The sequence below is a fragment of the Sitophilus oryzae genome, unplaced genomic scaffold, assembly GCF_002938485.1.
Source record: "Sitophilus oryzae breed Bouriz unplaced genomic scaffold, Soryzae_2.0 scaffold_169_pilon_pilon, whole genome shotgun sequence".
Taxonomy (NCBI): Eukaryota; Metazoa; Arthropoda; class Insecta; order Coleoptera; family Curculionidae; genus Sitophilus; species Sitophilus oryzae.
Window position 1 is genome coordinate 492,369 of NW_022146390.1, and position 23,053 is coordinate 515,421.

The following is a 23,053-nucleotide window of genomic DNA, read 5'->3' on the forward strand; positions in this document are numbered from 1 at the left end:
GGTCGAAACAAGCAAACCTTGTTCAAGCCGAAATATAGCCGAACAAGTTGGTTGCAATGCTCGAACGGTGCGCAGGGTTTTAAAAAAGCATGGATATAAGTCCTACAAAATCAGTACCACGCAAGAAATTTTTCCCGCAGATTGTAATAGACGTCTGGAGTTTTGCGAGGCTGTAAGAGAAAGAGCCGATCGGAATAATTAATTGTTGGAAAATATATTATTCTCAGATGAAAGCTCGTTTCCCTTACATGGCTACCACAATCCTTCGATAGTACGTTATTGGTCTCGAGAAAATAAGCACCTTAGTATGGCACTGCGGACACAATATCCACAAAAACTAAATGTTTGGGCTGGCATGCTGCAAAATCATATCATTGGGCCTTTTTTTATTGATGGTATGTTAACAGCTGCCAAATATTTGGATATGCTACAAAACCAAATTGTACCAGCAGTTCGAAATTTGCCAATCAATTTTGAGGAAGTGTGGTTTCAGCAGGATGGCTGTCCTGCGCATAACGCGCGGAACGTAAATCTGTTCCTTCAAACCACATTTCCCAATCGGCTAATTTCCACACAAGGCACAATTAATTGGCCACCACGTTCTCCTGATTTGTCGCCCAATGACTTCTTTCTGTGGGGATATGTAAAAAACTCCATTTATGGCCATAACCATGAACGACCCATGAATATTGACGAGCTGCGATTAAAAATCGTTCAGTCGTTAGAAAATATCCCCGCTGTTATGTTAGCTAAAGTTAGGTCAGAGTTTTATAACCGTCTTGGCTATTGCGAAGCACAACAGGGAGGTATTTTTGAACCTTTGATTTAATTTTTTATAATTATTTTGCTAATTGTCCTTTTTTAAAGTTGATTTTTAGTCATTTTTTTAATGCTTGTTTTAACTTATGCTGAAACAGCAACAAAAACATGAGCAGTATAGATACAACCGGACGTTTAATTATTTTTATTGTTAAAAGATTAAACGTCTCGAGATGTATGGATAACCTTCAAAATCGTAAATATATTGTAGAATGATGTACACCCAACCCCTTTCAAATCCGACTGATTTGATTTCTGTCTACCGTTCTAGGACTTCGATACTGTCAGTGTTGCCAGATGAAGTTTTGAAAATTTCCTGAAGCCTGGTTGGCACGGTCAATCAACCAACAAAAATATTCTTTTAAAATATTTATCTGATGATACTTTTAGAAATGCCAAGTTTGAGAAAACAAATTAAATACACACACTAAATTGTGTCCAAAAATATGCTTTCTAAAAAGGTATTTCCTGGATAGAAACCTTAATGTTAGGGAATATTTCCTAGACCTGGCATCTATGGCCATATTCTCTCCCACCACTTGATTTGTCTCACCCCGCCTCTCGAAATGTGGAAGCCATGCATATCTCTTCGCACGTGTCGCCACCAAACCAAACCAAACTCTTGAGTCATAGGCGTACTAATATTTTATTTTCATTTAGATTTAGTATTACAGCCAATTTTAGTTTAAAAGTTTTGCTTATGAATTCTGTAAAATTTAATTTATTAGAATTTTAATAATAATCTTTTATGACAGCTGACAATGTTTAAGATGCAAACAGTGGAACAACGCCTTCACCACGCTGCTTCTTAAGCCCCATACATACTCAATATAAAAAAAACTCATCGACATGATCAAAAAGTTTTATGATCAAGCGGGTTTTGTATCATAAATAAAAACAGATAAACAATTCTTATGTAAAACGACCTTTAAAATTAACATTATAAACATTATGTAACTGTTAAGTGGGCATCGTTTTTATGATTCTAATTGTGCTACACTTTAAGGGGTGTGAAATAAATTACTTATTTATAATAATACTGAATTTATGCGGGGTGGTATAACTAGTGTTATAACGGTTGTAGCTATAGTATTACGGGCAACCAACGGTCCAGCTACGTCGAAACACCGGTTCCCATTAGAACACCGAAGTTAAGCGACGTAAGGCGATACTAGTGGATAGACGGGTGACCAGTTCGAAACTCTGTATCGTGCTGTTGTCCAATAAAGGCAAAAGTGTAAAATATTTTGACACACACTGCTCATTCACGCCGGTTCAAGGCCGGATGAGATCGGATATCTCGTGAGTAAGAGTCGATTTAGACACTTGCTCGGTCATTGACCGAGGACCGCTGTTCGGATTCCGCGTAAACAAAGTAGGCCCCGTCCAAATTAGCCCTGGCAGCAAAAAGGAGATGTTAACTTCAAATCTTTTACTTTACTTTATAGTATTACATTATAACATTATCATGTCATAATATTATGAAATAATATTTCCTACTACCAATTTTTTTAATATTGGTACAGCAAACTTATCAGTATAAAGTTTTACTTATCTTTATCCTTTTTATTGCTATTTATAATTCTGAATACGAGGATAAGAAATTTTAGTTTTCAGTACGCCTATGACCGAAAGCGAACGTCTACCTCCCGCTTCATCAGCGGCCATAATTGGATGGAATCAGGGATGAGTAAATATAAAGGACCATAAAATTAATAAATTTTGCTGGTCTGCTGCAACACGTAAGAAATATTTATTGATGGATCAGTATGACAGAGAAGTAATAAAAAGGCCGTTTTTATGAATAACAAAATGGTATTTGAACATCATAATATAATCATATTGAATTGACAATAGATTAATTTATCAGCTATCCGCAGAAAATTGACAATAATAATAAAAACATGACACATGGCAATTAATATAATTCCAAATTAAAAATGGATAAGAGTTTTCATTCATAATAGTAATACAGATATATTTCAAAGAACTTTACTTAAAATTAAGTTTTTTAATTTTGTACTAGTTTATAGCACTTGGTGGTATAACTTGACAAAATAATATCAATCATTAAATAAAGCATAAACGAACCAATAAATAAACAAAAAGGTTAATTTATTTAATAAAACGTACAACGTACGGCTTTGTATGCCGATTGTCGTGTGTATGAAGAATAAAGTCAACGTTTGTTCAGTACAATACGATATACTGAAAGAGAAAAGACTATAAAATACGGGAGAAAAATGAGAAGTTTATTACCTATCCACTTAATCCGGATCGGTCGACAATAGAATTTTGATATTTACAACATTATGTAATTAATTGATTATCGGTCCTATTATGTAACTGAGGATGTACGTAACTAAGTAATAGAGCATATTTTTTGGTTAGTTTATTTAATGAAGCGTACACACGGCTTTGGTTGCTGATTCTCGTGTGTCAACGTGTTCAGTACAATACGATATATTGAGAGAGATGCTGATGCACTATTACGTAGACACGTACATCCTTAGTTGCATAATAAGACAGATAATCTATTAATTCCAAAACGTACTAAAAGCGCAAATTCTGTTGTTGAACAATGTAATCAGTATGATTACAGATTAAATAATTATGGAGGTGCATATGAAACATTAAACGATTCATCATTGAGTTAAGTTATACCAAGTAATTTAACAAAAAGATCAATCATTTAATGTCTCACTTCACACTGGCTCACTCCATTATTATTTAATACTGATTAGAATGGTCGACAATAGAATTTGCACCATTTACTACGTAATACAGCATATTTTTTGGTTAGTTTATTTAATGATATAACCGATAATGTACACACGGCTTTGGGTGCCGATTGTCGTGCACAGAGTCTATAGACTCTGTGATTGTATAAATGAACAAAGAGAAAAGAGCAAGAATTTTTCCAAGCGTATGAAGTTGAGCTCCGGATTAAGTGGATAGGTAATAATTTTCTCTCCCCGACTTACAAGATTGCCATAGCGATTCACTTCTAGACATGTAGGTAAATGATGACTAAAATAAACGACCCAAGATTTTCTCTTGCCGACCAGTATATTATCGTAGTCTTAAAGAAATTAGAATAAAATAAACTATGTTAAAAATGTTCATGTATACTACAATGAAATAAAGATAATATATTTAAGCTAAATGTAATCTATTACAGTTGTAGTAAAATGAGTAACTAATTGTTGAAAATCCAGATCCAACCCTAGATGCCACATTTTTTTGAAACGTCTACTTATGCGGTTTGAAATTTTGATGCAAAATCTGGCAATACCGCTCAGAAGAAATGTTCCCACCCATACCCACCCAACTTTTTTCTCTTTTTAATACATTTGATTTGCCATTAAGCTGCCTACATCACTGTCTTACACGTTAAAATCCTATACACAGAGTTGACCTGTCCCGATGTGTATGTAGATATAGTTAACGATCCTGTCAGATCCTGGTTTGAAGTTTTGATATTACATAAATGTGTATTTCTGTTTTCAAAATACAACATGCTTTTATGCGACTATACGCGGCCTTTTTCAAAAATGGTCAATTTATGCAGCTGTGTTTTTCTAATCCATCAATATTTTGTTAAAGGATCCAATTCAGAAGATATATGCATTAGCAGAAAACCTCTGCCCACCTATTCTACCTATGTGGAATAACATCAAAGGATTCCAATAAGATGAAAATGTGACTTGACAAGCCAGGGAGATCTTAACCTATGGTTATCCCTATCTTAACCATCGTTACATGCCTGGATACGATTTGTGGAATGCATTCTCCATTTATCCTATAAGCTTAAAGTGGGCTAATGGCAAATGAGATCTCCAAAAGATAAAGAGACTGTTGTTTCTCAAAAGCAACGTATTCAAAATGAATTTTGGCATAGACTTGGATTACAGGCTGATAAACCGAAACAAGGTGGAGGAACATCTACAGACGGTAATACAGCTCGCACTTTCTTTCAAAATGAAGATTGAGATTGCTGATATTACGGGAGTCAAATCAAACTTAATAAAGATTCCCGTTTTTACAACCGAACAAGAAACTGATATCACACACCAGTTAATAAAGCAGACCAAATTATTCTATGGGCTTACGCCCGATGCTTTGAGAAAAAGTGTGTATGACTATCCTGAAATAAATAAAACATCAATTTAAAAAAGAAAAAAGAAGACAGGAAAGGAAAACCATAGCCTTTTGAAAAGGAACCCACAAATCAGCGTTAGAACAACAGAAGAAACAAGTCTTGGTAGAATAACTGCTTTTAATTCAGGAGAAATGAAGATATTTTTGATAACAATGCACACATAACAATGCACATTATATCAAAATATTGTTGTCCACATAGAATATTTAACGTGAACGAGACCGGCATCACCACGGTCCATAAACCAAGAAAAATTCTCGCGCCGAAGGGTTAGAAACAAGTTGGCGCGGCCACAAGTTGGGATAGCAGCAAAACTACAAAGCCATTATAGTTTGTTATTGCATGAGTGCTCCAGGTCAATACATTCCGCCTATGTTTATATTCCCCTGCATAAGAATGACCTCAGCTTTAGAATAAGATGATCCTATCGTTCAATATACCATTGTTCAAAATCGGGCTGGATGAATGAAGGATTATTTCGAACTTGGCTAAAGCATTTTGTACCTGTTTAAAAGCAACGTTAGATGACCCTGTCCTTTTAATACTTCACAACCTTCCTAGCCACGTTTCTTTGGGTATTTTTAATTATTGCTCTCAAAATGGAATTATAATGCTCTCTATGCCACCCCACACTTCTCACCGCTGCCAGCCTCAAGATCTGACACTTTACAGTCCATTCAAAATCGCCTTTCATAATAAATGTGACATTTTGATGAGGTGCAATAACTATGAAAAAATAATTCCTTTCCACGTCGCAAGCCTTTTTACAAAAGGACATTTAAAAGTACCCCAGTGCAGTTATGACATTCACCATGTTGAAATTGCAAAAATTTTTAGAAAGCTGCGACCATTGAAAATAGTTAGCCTCAGTAACCCTTATTAACATACTAAAAGTCCCCATTTGTCCGATGTGTGCGTCATCAAAAAAAATCGGCCGCCATCTTGAAATTTGGTACTTTTTGGGAAAAAATGTAAATAACTCGAAAACGGTTTGTTATAGCGAAAAACTTCAAAGGGTAAAAATTAAAGAGAATAAAAAACTCTATTAGAATCAATAAAAAATAGTTTATTATCCTGGCGCAATGACGTACAACAAAATTTTGAAAATCAAGCAATTTTTAAAAGGAATCACCGAAATGTAAATTACTCATTTTTTAAGCTTATTAACAAATAACATGGATATTTAGCATCAATTCAACTGAAATACAGTTCTTGTGACATTTTCAAGAAATATTTTTTATTGGTGGGTTAAAAATATTTCAAAATTAACAAAAATTGTAAAAGCTATCCTTTACTAAATACATGTGTACTAAGAATGTGCGAAAGCAGTCTCCACCTTTTCCCGGTCGGGGCTATTTGCACTTAAACTAAGGTCTTATTGTTACCATTTTGTAAACAACTTGCTTTTAAAAATACAGTGACAGTTTGAAAAATTAGGCTACAGGTTGGAAGAAAAAAATAAAATGTAATGTAAACTGGCGACTTTCAAAACGTTGCAAAAAGATCCTCATCTGCGACAAATTACATCCGTTTTTTTTAGATCCTGCAGCACAAAAATCTGAGCTAGTCGAAGCTGGAAATACATTCTTATTTTCATTATATGATCGACATAGGTTAGCAAAAGATTTAGATCAGTTGAGGTATTTTAAATATAAAGACCTTACATCTCGTCAGGTGCTTATAGTAAACATTTTGATTTAGCTACCTTACCTCCAACAACTAACGCAGCTGAAAATCATTATTATAGGACCTATTTATAAATGCAGTATTGGCTAAATAAGGGAGAAAAGGCAACAGAATGTGGATGGAGTAAAAAAAACGAATACCTTAGTTCCAACAACAATGTCCAACGCAGTGGCACCAGAATTTGTATTGAAAATGATTTACTGTAATTGCAAATCTGGATGTAATAAACTATGTACCATTGCGATAAAAAAAAAGTAGTAAAAGAATTAGTACTCCCAGATGGAACTCCTGGTCTATAAGGATATTTGAATTATATTGATTTTTTTTTTGGATTCATCAACACTGTTTTTTTGTTTATCCCTATAATGCATCTGCAATTTCCCCTTATGGGAACCCCATCCCTTAATCGCGTAAATATAATCGATTTTTGCTCTGCAGTTAAAGGCATTTTTTAAAAATTACGTGACACTGACACAAGAATATAGACCAGCAGATTAAATCATATTTTGTTGTACTATATTTATCGCAATATGGTACATGTTCAAAATCCAATATGCCATGTTCATGCTTGTGTGGTAACTATAATGGTATTTCTTGCGAGAACAAACAAATATCGGTCAATGAAGAACAAATCGAATAAAATTGTAAATTTCATTTTTTTTCTAGAGATGAGAGTTTGAAAAGTTAGGTTACAAGTTGGTACACATTTTTATTAAAATGGTCAGAATTTGAATTATTGTTATTCGATTTGTAGGGGTATGTTTATAATGTATTTATCATAATGAAAAAGTGTTAAGATCTTAGGTTAAGATCGTAGATGATATTTATGTCAAAAAGACATTCGCAAGTAGTTTATTACATTTTATTTTTCTCTTCCAACCTGTAGCCTAATTTTTCAAACTGGCATTGTATTTTTAAAAACAAGTTGTTTACAAAATGGCAACAAAAAGACCTTGGTTTAAGTGCAAATAGCCCCGACCGGAACAAGGTGGAGGCTGCTTTCGCACATTATTAGTACACATGTATTTAGTAAAGGATAGCTTTGAAAATTTTTGTTAATTTTGAAATATTATTAAACCACCAATAAATATTTCTTGAAAATATCACAAGGACTGTATTTTAGTTGAATTGATGCTAAATATCCATGTTATTTGTTATAAGCTTAAAAAAATAGTAATTTGCATTTCGGTGATTCCTTTTAAAAATTGCTCGATTTTCAAAAAATTTTTGTACGTCACTGCGTTAGGTTAATAAACTATTCTTTATTGATTCTGATAGAGTTTTTTATTCTCTTTAATTCTTTACCTCTTGAAGTTTTTCGCTATAACGCACCGTTTTCGAGTTATTTACATTTTTTCACAAAAAGTACCAAAATTCAAGATGGCGGCCGATTTTTTTTGATGACGCACACATCGGACAAATGGGGACTTTTAGTATGTTAATAAGGGTTACTAAGGCTAACTATTTTCAATGGTCGCAGCTTTCTAAAAATTTTTGCAAATTCAAAATTATTTGCACTGGCCTAAAGTAGCGAACCCGGAAAAAGCTGGTGTCAATGGTTTTCCATCTGCTAGTATTGTTCGGGTAAATCCAGATATGTTTTCTGAACTATATGTTGGAACCAATTCATCAATGATAGAAAAAGAATGTTTTTTTTCTGAAAAGTCCCCGAAACAATTTTATTCATATTCATAGCTTTCTTCGGCATCAGAAAAAAAAATCATTTAAGTGATCATCCAAGTGATCAAAGGTAAAAGGAAAGGGAAAAGGCAAGGGTCGTAAAAAACAACACTCTGTTTATTAACTTCGACACCAATTAAACATGAATTAGAAAACGTGACAATGAAAAAATCATTGAATAATACAAAACAGAAAGACAATAAAAAAATAACTCCCTCCAAAAAATCCTGCGAAAAAAAAGTTTACTCTGCTTCAGATTCTGATGAATCACCAACTGAAATGATCATCAATGTCATGATGAAGACACTGAATGCTTTTCCAAGTCTCGAAGATGAATACCCGCTAGATATGTATATTAGAAAAACCAAACCAAAACCGCCACCAAACCAAAGCAAACCAAAACCGCCATTATCCGCTATGGGCGATTTGTAATGCGATATGGGCGATATGGTATCGTAGTCGACATGTCGCCGGGCACGGAGGTCTGTGCGCTATGTGCGGATAATTTTATAGTCAATACGAGGTATATAAAATGTGATCGGTGTGTAAAGTTTTACCATCTCGTGTGTGTAAGAGTGAAAGAACAATTATTAAAATTTAAACAAGAACTGAGCAACATAAAATGGTTTTGTAACAGTTGTTTGAGTGGTGTTGAAGCCAGTATTAAAAATCCCGCTGAAGAGATTAACTCTGAATATGGATCGAAACCTTAATGTTTTCTTGGATGCTGATCTTACAACTGAGCAGCGTTCAGAGCTAAATGCTCTCAAAAACGAATTAAAGGAGAGACAGCAAAATGCAGAACCAGACCTTTATCTGAAGTACGTGAATGGTGTTCCCAAATTGATTGCAAAAAACTAAACAAGCCTATACATCCAAAGTCAACAGCTACAGTCTCTTCATCTATGTCTGTATACTTTCAAAATGTTTAGGTTTGCGCACCAATCTTCAACTTCACTTTGAGAAAGTGTCATACTCACAATACAACATATTAGTTTTCAATGAAACATGGCTTACAAACGATATAGATAGCGCGGAACTGCAAATGTTTGGTTATGATGTATACCGTAAGGATAGATCCATAGATACAAGTACCTTCGCAAGAGGCGGTGGAGTCCTGATAGCAGTATGTAAAACTCTGTCTAGCAAAATTTTCCCAGCGTCCAGAAACATTGAATATCTGTTTATTGAAATCGAATTTAATAACAACAAATTCATTCTTGCCACTGCATACTTTCCACCCAAAAGCTCCTATGAAAAATATGCGGATTTTGGAGATAACCTGGAAAGATTAACCGAGGAATACCCAGACCATAAGTTGTGTGTTTTGGGAGATTTCAATCTGCCCAACAGTACGTGGACCAATGAAAAATTATCCTCAGTGGCGACACCCCAGGCCGGAGGCATACAAAACGAGATTGAATCCACGCAATTACTGTCTTATTTAAGCTCCTACCACAACCTTTTCCAAATTAATACAATCAAGAATATAAACAATGGCATTTTGGATTTAGTGTTTGTACAAGACCGCGAAGTTAAAATAGCCCAGGCTGAAAGTGCCCTCCTGCCAGTGGACCTTTACCATCCACCACTTTCTTTTTCTTTACAATGTAAATCAGAGTGTTTCAACAACTCTGGTCTAAAGGGTGACGGCTTTTATAGGGACTTCAAATCTTGGTTGAAGTGACAGACTTTTTATCCCAGTTTAAATGGGACGAGTTATTTATGAACAAAACTCTTAATGATATGGTAAATATGTTTTATTATATAGTTTACTTAGCAGTCGATATCTATGTTTCTCTGAAAAAGTTTTCAACTCAGAAGTTTCCAATTTGGTTTTCTCAAGAACTTAAAGAAACAATAATTGAAAAAAAGAAAGCACACAAAAAACATCGTTCAACTGGGTTGTATTCAGACTATATTCAATTTTCTACTTTAAGAGCAAAGCGTAAATCATTAAAAAAACAGTGTTACCAAGACTATATATCGCTAACCGAATCATCTCTTAGAGACAATGTTAAAAACTTTTCGAAGTTTGTTAGTGGTAAAAGGGGAAAGAGCTGTATTCCATCAGTTGTGCATTTTGGGGATGTATCCTGTTCATTGGGGGGAGGGGAGGGGGGGAATTGTCAATTTGTTTGCTGGCTACTTCTCAAAAATGTATAGCAACAGAGACTTTACACCGGAGGACTCATTACCTTCTGAAAACATCAATCTTTCACAATTGAACTTATCAATTTCATCAATTTATGAAAAGCTGTCAACATTGGACATAAACAAGGGGCCCGGTCCGATGGTCTTCCGTCGTATCTTGTTAAGCATTGCAGCTTCATATTTTCTAGACCACTTCATATAATTTTTAATAAATCCCTAAAAACAGGAATTTTTCCAATCTATTGGAAATCAAGCTTCATTACCCCTATACTGAAATCTGGTGATAATTCCCGGGTTAATAATTACAGGCCTATTATCATCAGGCATTTTGAGTTGTATTCCCAAAGTATTTGAGAGTTTGGTATGCGACTACCTGTCTGCTTGTTTGAAAAATTGCTTTATAGACCAATTTGGATTCCTGCCACATCGCTCCACTGAGCTTAACTTGCTCACATATACTGATTTTCTCTTGAATTCATTGGAAGAAGGGTCCCACATCCATGCCATATACACAGATTTCACAAAGGCATTCGTTAGGGTGAACCACAAAATCCTTATTAAGAAGTTGCAGCATTTTGGAATCCAGGGACAACTTTTGGCATGGTTAGTCTCATACCTTACAGATAGAGCGCAAATTGTGCGAGTTCAGAGCTTCCAGTCTAATGAAATTACTTCCAGTCTAATGAAATGTGTTCCACAAGGTTCACATCTAGGACCTCTACTCTTCAATATTTATGTGAATGACATTGCCTCCTGCTTTAAACATGCATTTTTTCTGTTGTTCGCAGATGATCTGAAGTTTTACTTGAAGGTCCAAAGTGAAGATGATTGCTACAAACTTCAATCTGATCTGGACCACCTGTCAAAGTGGTGCAACCCTAATGGAATGGAACTTAACACAAACAAGTGTCAATTAATGATCTTCAGCCGTAGAAGGAATCCCATACATCACATCTACAATATTGATGGTTCACCCCTACTGCAGGTATCTCAAATAAAGGTCTGGGAGTGTTACTTGACAGCCAGCTGACTTAAACATGTCACTTATCATCAATATTGTCACAATCACTTCAGATATTGGGATTTATCAAACGTTGCACCAACGACTTTCACAGGATTCCCTCTATCAAACTACTATTCTGCTCCCTGATACGACCTCACCTGGATTACTGTTCCTGTGTGTGGTCTCCCTTTTATAACATCCATATTCAGGCCATTGAAAGAGTACAACATAAGTTCCTGAGGTATATAGCATTCAAGGAACACAATGGGAACAAAAACGTCGACTACCAAGTTCTCTCCAAATTACATCTCCCCAGGTTCGTCGTATGTACAGAGATCTTACAATGTTTTACAACCTATTGCACTCAAACTCCCATAGTCCTGGGCTTACTAGTAAGATTGGGCTTCATGTCCCCTCTCGACAGACCAAACTCAATCACCTCTTTCAAGTAAATTTGCATCGCACCAACTATGGCCAAAGCTCTTTTCTCACAAGATCAGCAAGACTGGCGAACGACCTATCAGCTCAAGTGGACTGTTTTCATAGTCTGAGTATATTTAAAAAAGAACTAAAAGACTGTCTGTAAACAATGTATGTGCTTTGTGATATTATCTTTAAATGTTGATGTTATTTTTTACATTATGTGGTTATAAATTTTACTGTTTGTTAGACTTTTAAATTGTAATTAATAAAACTTTAACTTTGTGATATGTTAATGTTAAGTTAAGGCTCAAGTTTTGATTATAGAAGGGACAGAAATCTTACATAATGCAGCGTTTAAGTATGCTAGACCATTTTCTAGATGCAGGATGGAGCATTTTAGGAGGGAACTTGAATTGACTGACTGGTCATTGATATTCGGGTTGACTTATGTAAATATAGCTTATTGTCATTTTATTACCGTAATCACGGGCTTGTTAGACAGAATATTTATTACTAAAAAAGTTAATAATAAACAGAAATTTAAATCTTGGATGACACCAGGTATAAAAACGTCATGCATAAAAAAGTATATTTTATGATAAAAAGATCAAGGGACAATTATAAGCAAACTATTTTCGAAGCGACAAGAGTAACTAATTTGTCATCAACTCTGATAGATAATATTTTGTATAACTCTACACAATTTAAGAGTTATATTTTGAATACTGCATTATCTGATTGTTAGATGATAAAGATTTTTATAATTTATATCAAGATGTTAAAAATCACCGTTGTCATCGAAATATGTTTATTTAAAAAAAATATATATAGTTTTTAGTTTTTGATCTGTCAAGATATTATTTTGATTTGTAAAAATAGTATAAATATAATATTCCATTAACAAACGGACTCAAATCAATTTGTATTATACAGTCCACTTAGATAGATTACATTTGGTCCTTCGAGCCGGATTAGATGTGATACCAGCCTTTTTTCTTGGAAGTTTTCATTGTCGAAGAAAAACGTTCTATTGCCGACCTGCCGTATTTAGAAGTTGTACATCTACGTTGCTGTTTGAAGTCTTTAAAGCAACGATGGATTGTTGATAATATGGTTTTGGTGGTTGTTGAAGGCTGAATATTTAGTCAAGTGAGTTCGTTCCGTTAAGGAGATAGGGGATATATATTTGTACTATTGCTTTGTGAGATTTTTTGGGTTTGTCTAGTGTTTTCTTTCAGTTTTTAGGAGAAAATGTCAGAAATTTGTAAATTAAAACGCCAGCGCGGTTTTATTAGAGGGCAATTAACCCGTCTCAAGAGCTATTTAGCATCAGTTTATTCCGAAAACCTCACGGATTTGGTGCTAAATCAGTTGCAAAGTAGATTTGAGTTTTGTTTTGTTCTATTCCCTAGGTATTTGTAATATTCTCCGATTTAAATGGACTCTATTCTGTTGCTGGTTGTTGTTGTGTAATCTGGTGTTGCGGTTAGTTTTCCTCTCACTATTCCTTCAATTTTGCATTTTTGTGTTCCCAGTTCCATACCAATCTCGTTGCTGAACTTTTCCACTGTTTTAACTGCATTCATTAGATTTTCTTCAGTACTTGCATAAAGTTTCAAATCGTCCACATAAAAGAGATGTGTGATTATGTGGCTTGATCTTCCTAATTTGATTTTGAATCCTTTAGTTGATGTGTTTAGAATACTTGAGAGGGGGTTCATGCATAAACAGAAGAGAAGTGTGCTTAGACTGTCACCCTGGAATATACCTGTTTTAATGCTTATTTTGCTGGATCGGATGTTAGTGGCTTGGTTTCCCGTCACTGTTGATCACTGAATCTGCTCTTTTGGTAGGTGTTACCGCTCTGATGGATAGGGTGGTTTTCCATTTGGTCATTGTATCCTCAATGAATCTGATTAGGGTAGGGTTGACTTTATATATATTCTAAGTACAAATAATATCCAAGAGTGTGGGATCTTATCGTAAGCCTTAACGTAGTCAATAAAACAAGTAAACAGGTTGCGGGTTTTCTTAGTGGCTTGGTTCATAACGACTGAGTTAATGGTAAGTTGTTCCTTGCACCCTAGTGTTTTTGCTCGGCTTCCTTTTTGCTCTTCTGCTAGTATATTGTTTTGTATGCAGTGATCACTTAGTACTTGGTTAATGCACCCAGTGATTAGCTTGTAGATTGTGTTTAAGCAGGTGATCGGCCTGTACTGGGACGGGTTTTGAGTATCATTGGATTTAGCCAACAGATATGTTGTTCCTTCGCATATTTTTTCATCTAATAGTGTTGGGTCTTAGACCACTTTGTTTGTGATTTAGACTAGTTTTGGGTGTAGGCTGGTGAACTTCTTGATGCAGATGTTGTGGATGTGGTCTGGTCCAGGGTCTTTCCAATTATGGGTTTTGCTTAGTTGGGCTATAAGTACGTCTGTTGTGATTTGGTTGGTTGTCATCTGAGGTATTCCTGCATTGGCTTTTTCGATTGTGCTAATACAATCTGCTTTGTCATTGTGATTTTTTGGGACCGACCATATGTCTTTCCAAAACTCTTCTATACATCCGATGGGTGGTGTGTTTCCCTGTTCATTTTGTTTATTGGCAATGGTGCTGTAAGATTGTTTTTGGGTAGCGAGGAATCTGGCATTGTGAGATTCTCTATCGTTGTTCTTGTTGTATCTCCTTAATCTTTTTGAATATGCCGCTATTTTCTACTTGATTGTGTTGATGGTTTCTTCTATATTTTCATTTAATAGTTCATGCCTTGAATGATATCTGTATGTCTCCTTTATCTTCTTAATTTTCTTCTTTAGTTTTTCACTCGGTTTTCCTTTTCGGTATTCCAATAGTTGTGCTAGCGCTATTTTAGGTCTGAAATCTGTCGTTCTAGTCTTCCTTGCCACCTATGTGTTGCTTTTTGGTGGTTGCTTATATATTCCTCTAATATTTTAGCTCCATTGCACTTGCAAATTGACAAAGCCCCTAAGTACAGGATGTTCTGTATTTCCTCAAGTGTTGTGAGATTTTTCAACTGCTCGGGCAGAATGATGGAATTGAAGATTACAATTAGTTCTGCTAGTTTCTTTGAGTTTTGTTTAGGAATGCCAATTCTATTTTCTAATGGTATTCCTTCCCATCTCGTTTTGGCCTCTTTAAATTCATGTGTTAGAATTTCCGCTAGCGGAAATTCTTTGCTTGATTGCATTTCAGTTCCATTAATTTGATTTGTCTTTTGTTCCTGTTCTCTTTCCTCTGGATGAATTCCTTCTTGACTACTTTCATCATTCTCCCTATTAAACATAATCCGTGCCTCTTCAGTTTCTTCTAGTTCATTAGTGTCTAATCTCTGTATATCATGTGTCTCCTGACTTTCTTCCGTTTGACGAAGTCTTCTTTCTACCTTCTGACAGATATTGTTCAGTGTTTCCGCTTCTAAGAGAGCCCCTCCAAACCAAACCAAACCTCCTGATCTTCTATCTGCAATGTTTTGTTCGGTCATGTGATTCAGTTGAGGGTATTCTGTTTGAAAAGCTTCATGCAATTTCTTCCTGTATGCCACCTTGATTCGCTCGCACTTTGTTATTAAGAAATAGTGTTCTATAACAAATTCATTCATTTCATTTGTCCACTTAATCCTTCGCCCACCCTGAGGTGCTAGTGGAGAGGTTCCTCGACGAGGACGAGGAACGTTTCTTCCAATACCATCGTTGTCCAGAGTTGCTGTTTGTGATTGGGGTAGAGTGTTGCCGGTTGCGTGAGTTGCCGATTGGGACTGCGGCCGATTCAAGTCAAGTACAGTCCCGTTACTTGACAGGTCCGAGGCGTTACTGCTTTCTGACTGCATTTTGAAGTTTGGTTTGGTATTTATACTTCCTACCATAGTCCGGGATTCGGCCGCCCATTGTGGATCAGACGCACCCTGGGTTTCAGATGTATGTATGTAGCCGCTCCTCTGGAAACAGACGCTTCATACTCCAGCTCGCCGCCCATTCTGGGTACAACCGCGCCCTGGTGATTTTCCTATTAGTCGCCTTTTACGACGGGGGGAACAGCTCATGGTCCTATTCTGCTCCCCGAGAAATATATGGAGATCTCGGGGTCCCGGAAACCACACGGGGCTTATTATTATTATTATTGTACAATTTATATCATTACGAAAGTTATATTTTAAAAATGTGTATCCTTATCTTTTGAAACAGGTAATAGATTTAATTAAGAGGTGAAAGATTAAATAAATATCAGCAAAATGTTCACAGAGCTGGTACAAATGTAAGAACTTGACAACGCTGTTTCCGATACGCTTCAGGTCTCCAAAAATATATATGGAAGGAAAGGATATGGAACGGATAGTGTGCATTGTCCTATTCATTTACATAATATAATATTTTACGTAAACGGAATGCTCCTTCCTTAATCCTTCCTACTCAAAGAATCCGAGTAGTATAGTCATGTCATTTATCGTGTTGCCAACTTGAGCCGAACTGATTTGGTGGCTGTCGAAATTCCCGATACAGTCACCAACCATCTGCTGAGGTTGCGTGTTGCCTAAACATGTTTGTCGAAGAGTTCTCTGGAATATGCCAGGTGGAACATGACGGCTGGTCATTCATGAAGGGAGGCATCATGTTGTAATTTTGATTCTGATGTTTAATGGGTTGCTGCCTGTACTGTATGCAGTTGATATTTTCTGGAGCAGGTGCATCCAAATAGGCCGGAGGTACAGCTGGACTGAGTGAGTAGTTGGCACTGGCTCCTTGATGCATGTATCCATGTACATGCATTCCATGTGTACCAACGTAGCGCGATGTTGTATCGAGTTGATTCTATTAAGGGAGTTTGAAGAGTTTGTTCCATTGCCATTCTATCTTGATCATAATTGATTCATAACATCGGTGTGGTCAAACCTGGCCCTCTTTCTCTTAAAATGATGATCAACTGAGTTGGCAAGGAGCAGCTCGAAGGGTAAGGGCTCGCTGGTGGCTTGGTCTGAAGGCCTGTAGAGTTGGATGAAAACTTTGACAGATTCTGTCACGTCCAGCGTTTTGTAACGCGGCGTCTTGAACCAGATGGCATGATGCTTCTGGACTTGATGCTGCAGGAAATCGGCCTTGGCACTCCACACCATCTCATCGTTTTTCATTTCGAAAAAATGAATTTCGATGTCATCCTTTGCTACCTTATCGCATACCAATATTATATTCTTTGGTATATCGACATATCCGACTCTACTTGACAACTTGACAATTGTCAGATCATTGACATTGACAATTGTCATCTTATCGCCCTCAATTAACACCTGGAAGCACAATCTTACCGCGTTGAGGTCTATTGAAGACAGTTCATTTTGTGGGGCAAAATGTTGCCTAAAATAATCCACGTTATATTTTTCTTTTAATGTCATAGAGTATGTGTCCGTAGGTATGGGTAAGGTACAATTTTTGCATCCTTCCTTACTTACTAAATTGTGAGGATGAACCGTATAAGGCGGGTCTTTCATTACACAGAAAACTACAATTACTGCTTTGCCTTTGTACCCTACCACTTCGATCTCTGGATACGTCTTGTATTCCGGAGTACTACTCGCTCCTGGAATAGAGCCAGCAAAGCGACTCTCGCACTCATATCAAAACCTTAAGGCTTTCGATGCTGGTTGTTCTATTATCCTAACGTAAGGCTGTTGCGTTCTTCGGGTTCCGGTATTAGGATGTTGTGGTTGAGGCGGCAAGGCTATCTCACCACTCCCGTTGTACGACATAGATTACGGCAGAGGACATACTGGTTCTCTGAAGTCCTGGTCATAGAACATGTCCGGGTAGTTTTCTCTGATAACAGCAACTAGAAAATATCGATTTTTAACTTCAAACGAATTCCCTAACAACAAAGTTTGTATTATTTTATTATATTTCACTCTTTTAGAATTAGTGGAAGAACATTCACTAGCTTGACATCTCAGAACACTCTTATTATTATTATTATTATAATTTGATAGTCCGCGATTCCCTCAGCGAGGTCACGGGGATACTCTAGGAAGTGAAAACTATTGTTTCGCACTCTAAAAATAGCTCGAAAGCGTTAGCAAACTTAATAACCTATCAGGAGAAAATTGGCTCTAAATGTCCTAAAATAGATAGTCCCTCCTAGAATATGGTAACTAGATGGACATACCATATGATTGAGCGATTTATAGAGTTAGAAAAAACTATACGAAGTACGATAGCTCTATTAGACACAGACTTGCCCCAACTGATATTGGATAACCATCCAATTTCATTCGACCTGATTAAGAAAACTCAAAATAATTTTGGAGACATTTGAGTTATAAGTGGACGACAATATCTTGTAGCTTCTTTAGTTATGGTTCAGTAATTTCTTTAAAAATTTGAAAATACTGACTCTTCCTTCTTTATTCATTTTTGAATCCGTTTGCTTAATCCGCAAGCACATATCTGCTATTCCAAAAGGCCATATCATAACTATCCACTTAGGAATGCAGAGCACGATCTTTATCTGCCAACCCCGAGCTCAGAACTAGTTAAGGGTTCAATACTGTACAATGCCAAAAAAATGTACAATCATCTGCCTTTGAATATCAAATCGCTTTCATTCTTTCCCGCATTTCGCAAGGCTCTAAAATCATACCTACTGGAGAGAGCCCTATACGCGGTAAACGACTTTTTTGTTGATGTTTGATTATGAACAATTTTGAATTTTAAAATTTTGATCATCTCACACACTGGTCAAAGGTCAAGTATTTAATATCCTATAACTTTAAAATTATATCTATTTACTGCGTACTGTTCTAAAATTGTCCATGTATATTCTTTTTGTAATTTTAAAGACTTAAATTTTTTTGAATTGTATTATTTGTATTGTGTATTTTTTGTTGTTTGTATTTTTTTGTGATTTTGTTGTTTGTGAGTGCTTTGTCGATGAAGCTGTTTTGGCTTTTTGCACAATAAAGCGTTGTTTGTTTTTGTTTTGTTTGGTCCTTACAGGAGGTCTTTTAGATATCTGCAATGAAATTTTAAAAATAGAAATGACCACAACTTCCAAAGTTATTTTTAAAAAATTGCCACATGGGCTTCGAAACAGATTGGGAAATGTAGAATATAGAATATTCATTAGCAGTAACTACCTAGATCCGCGTTTCAAAACCTAACCTACTAAAATACCAAGATGCGCTGTAAAGGGTAAAAAAACATATAGGAGAGTGGGGCGACATAATTAAAAAAAGTCCTATTAATCGTGCGTAGTCCAACCACCCACCAATAATGTCGAAGACAATTTGATTAAAAAGCCTACATTTTCAGTTCTACAATCGACAAGATTACGTCAGAAAATCAAATAGGAATACCAAATAAACATTCCACCTATAGGACGATTATAGAAATCCAGAGATACATGGAAAACACCATTCTGGATCGAGAAAATACCAGTTAGAATGGAGGAAAGAAAATGCGTATATATATCCCAATTTAAATGTACTGGCTAAAGAAAAAATTATGTGCCATGCGACCTCAGTATCATGCGAAAGTTTACTTTCAAAATGCATCAACAGTGGTTGACTATTCTTGGCATGTCTAAGAAAGATTTCGTTTGGTCAAGGAGTAAAGTTCTCTGTTCAGATTATTACAAAAAAAATGATTTTATTTTACGCAGTTCCAACAAACGCTTGAAGTTAAATGTTGTACCCACAAAAAATTTTATTAAAAAAAGAACTGGAAATATAAGCGGCATTGGCTTTGACAAAATGGATACTACAGTTTCAACCCTTCAAGCTTCAACATCTTCAAGAGATTAAAATAAAACAAAGCTGGAACATTGCTTTGTGTAAAAAAAATATTGTTTAATTCTTATCTTGATAAATATAACTTGTACTTGTATAATAACTTATAGTACATTTTTTTACCAAATAAAAGATTTAACAGCTAAAGAAAAGTGTGTATGAACATTGTGTATGAATCGTTAATACGACTAAATTATATGAAAGTTAAAATAATATCAGTGACTTCAAGCGTAAATATTGCAATGGAAATGGGTTGGTTTGGTTTGGTTGTACTATTGCATTGCACACTAGCATGTGCAACATGCATATAGCATGTTGTAGCAATTGCTTTGCACAGATACTAAAGTGTGATTACGGTTTAACTCCAAATAAAACTCAATTTATTAGTTTTGCTATTAGTGCTATGTCTGCCTGTTGCATTTTTGATGACTTTATGAAAACAGATTTTTTTAATCTATTAGGTGTCAAGACCATTTGGAAATATTTTTTAGTTCTGTGAGGTGAGACTTTGAGATAATTTGTTTCCAACAACAAACAAACTAACAACGCTTTATTGTGCAAAAAGCCAAAACAGCTTCATCGACAAAGCACTCACAAACAACAAAATCACAAAAAAATACAAACAACAAAAAATACACAATACAAATAATACAATTCAAATAAATTTAAGTCTTTAAAATTACAAAAAGCTTCCTTCTGAAATAGAAATATATTCCAATATGCCTACAATTTATGAGGACATTTAGAAGGTACTATTATATAACAGAAGGAAATTGTAAACTTGTGGAGACAACCACTGATCTTTCTATTCCAAGCGCAAAAGTTAAAAGAACAGAGGAAGATGTTGATGAATTGTAACAGTTAAATTTCATCGCTACGACCTCTGTGTGCTAGCTCATGAATTATCGCAAATAACTATTATTTTTGCATCATGTTTACTATAATTTTATTGTTAAATATTATTTTATATAAATTATGCAACCCGATATACACCGCGATATACAGCTACAGCTACACAATATTGTCACTGGACCAGGTACACCAGCGGTAGTAGGCTTTTTGTCCATCTCTCTATATCTTTGATCATCACCTCCGTCACTTGTCACTGTCAGATAAAATCAGATGTTTTTGGATTTATTTATCCTTTGTTTTGGTTATTGAAATTTTATAATTATCAGATAAAATTTTGTAGTTAAATTGGATATTTTTGATGTGGATCGCAGTGTGCAATTCGTTCATTATAATTGTGGAATTTCTGAGTTAAGTTCGTTCATTGACCGGATATGAAATATGGCTGTTGGAAAATATGCTAGAACATCGTTTTTTTATTTATGCCTTTTTCTGAGTGGGACTAGTCGAGATATATAGTTTTCTATCTATATCCTGGAGGGAGATTTCCGGTTGAAATCTGATTTTGTGAAGGAAATCGAATCCTTGCATCGCTTCTTGTGTACCGACCGTCCAAATGTCGTCGTGAAGAACTGGCTGCCGTTTCGTGAAGCATTCCCTGTTGGTGAATAGCAGGTCTTCCTAGAGAAGGATTAAGGCTTCCGAAACACATTTGGTCAGAGACGTGGTTGGATTTTGTTGATTTTACATGGACCACCGACCAATTTCCGTAAGGGATTAAATAGCCAAAATTTTCCGACCGATATTCCGATTCCACGTGCCCAAGAAGTCCCCGAATAGTTCCAAGGTATGCTATAATTCTTCTGCCTATTCTAAGTCAATGCTCAACTGATTTTTATTCGTATTGTTGACTGGTTTTCGACTTTTCCACGCCCACGTGGCGTAGAAAGATTAGTTGAGTGTTATCTTTCTTAAATCTTATTGGGTTGTTCGTAATTGTAGAGCAAGAAGACCGATCCAGACCGTAGCACAGAACAGTCCAGAATTCCATCCGTTCCTGTTGCCCGTGTGTAGAGTTACCCGTTGGACATCATAAACCCTCGTTGAGGTAAAGTTCAAATTTGATTAGTCCTCCTTTATTACCTTTATTAACTCCTACACGTTGTGCTAGTCCTTGTTCTATAATTGAGGCACTTTTCTAAGACAACCAATGTTATTTAGGAATTTTTATGTCACCTTGTGAAGTCCTACACCTGCCTTGCATCTGTACCTCTGCTGACATCCGTGGGCTCCAGTGACAGTACACCGAGCTGCTGTACACCGCCGTAGCAACCACGAAATTTTCAAGTATATCACATCGAGTAGAGTAAGACTGTTTAGACATTAGTTAGGTTTAGATTTGCGATTTGTATTCCGGCCTTAGTTTAAGTTAAGGGGGATGACGTCATAGATTTAGTTTTTATTGATTTAAATTCTGATTTAATATATTTCACCCATTTACATTTTATTTCAATTCTCATACATTTCATTCATTCCTTTATATATTAACTTTTGATATTTAATAAATTACTTAATCATATTTTTAGTAGTATTATTTTCAGTCTGGTCTCATGGTTAAGTTAGAGTCACTTAAGTTTAAATAATTATAGTAATATTTGAAGTTCATGGTAGTTGCACTCAACAGTTCGAGGTTAGTGTTGAAGTCTACTTAATAGTAACATCTTTTATGCCGAGTTCATAGAGTATAATCTCGTTGCGCTCTTTTATTAAGATCTTTGAACCCCGACCACCCGGCTGTTAAAATTAAAAAGCTAGTGGCCTCTATGCAAATCATCCTAATTAAGTAAACTTGTGTTTTGTTGAACTTCGAATTAGAAAAGTACGCGGCATTATTTTTATTAAGAATGTATGATAATTGTGATCTACATAATTGTTTAGTAGATTATGAGTATGATTTTATACCAAATATGCGAGATTTAAACATTTTGATTTCCAATGTGGAGTTTTTCCAACATACATAAGTGAATTTCTTGTAAAAATGCTGAAGAAAGTACACAATTGTGCAGGGCGTATACTTGAATGGAAATCATGTAAAGAAACTATTTCTGATTATTCCTATAGCATAATTTCTTTTATGCTTAATAACAAAGGTATGTCTACAACCACTGTGAGACGATATATTAGAAATATTGGGTGATGACCCAGATACTGACAAAAATAATCCTTTCACAGCGTACGACCGGATTAAAGAAAAATGTAAAATGCTTACATTCGTTGAAAACGCGACCTTGTCTTTTTTATACTTGTAGATAATTATTTGATTTACTTTTCCCACCTCTGAGCTAAAATAACTGTAACACTGCCATACTTCTCCACTGTCTAACAGCTACCCGAACTGGTATTGGTGGGCGTCTAACCACTTGAAATAACTAGAGGTGGCGCCCGAGAACTTATAGACAACACTGAAAGACACCTAAGCGCAAGTTAC

General features: G+C 35.6%; 2 protein-coding genes and 1 pseudogene across 2 annotated transcripts; 1 reads left to right on the forward strand and 2 right to left on the reverse strand.

The window, feature by feature from the left end:
• The first annotated feature begins 397 nt into the window (after positions 1 to 397).
• LOC115881142 lies at positions 398 to 829 on the forward strand. The gene has a single exon (XM_030898522.1). It carries the CDS (start codon positions 398 to 400, stop codon positions 827 to 829), a length of 432 nt encoding a protein of 143 aa, XP_030754382.1.
• Positions 830 to 14,790: 13,961 nt separating this feature from the next.
• LOC115881143 lies at positions 14,791 to 15,810 on the reverse strand. The gene has a single exon (XM_030898523.1). The coding sequence runs from the start codon at positions 15,808 to 15,810 to the stop codon at positions 14,791 to 14,793; it is 1,020 nt and encodes a 339-aa protein (XP_030754383.1).
• A 990-nt stretch (positions 15,811 to 16,800) lies between these two features.
• On the reverse strand, positions 16,801 to 17,736 carry LOC115881145 (annotated as a pseudogene).
• Positions 17,737 to 23,053: the final 5,317 nt, after the last annotated feature.

Coding starts and splice junctions, on each gene's coding strand:
- LOC115881142 (XM_030898522.1), top strand. CDS start 398: ATGTTAACAGCTGCCAAATATTTGGATATGCTACAAAACCAAATTGTA.
- LOC115881143 (XM_030898523.1), bottom strand. CDS start 15,810: ATGGTAGGAAGTATAAATACCAAACCAAACTTCAAAATGCAGTCAGAA.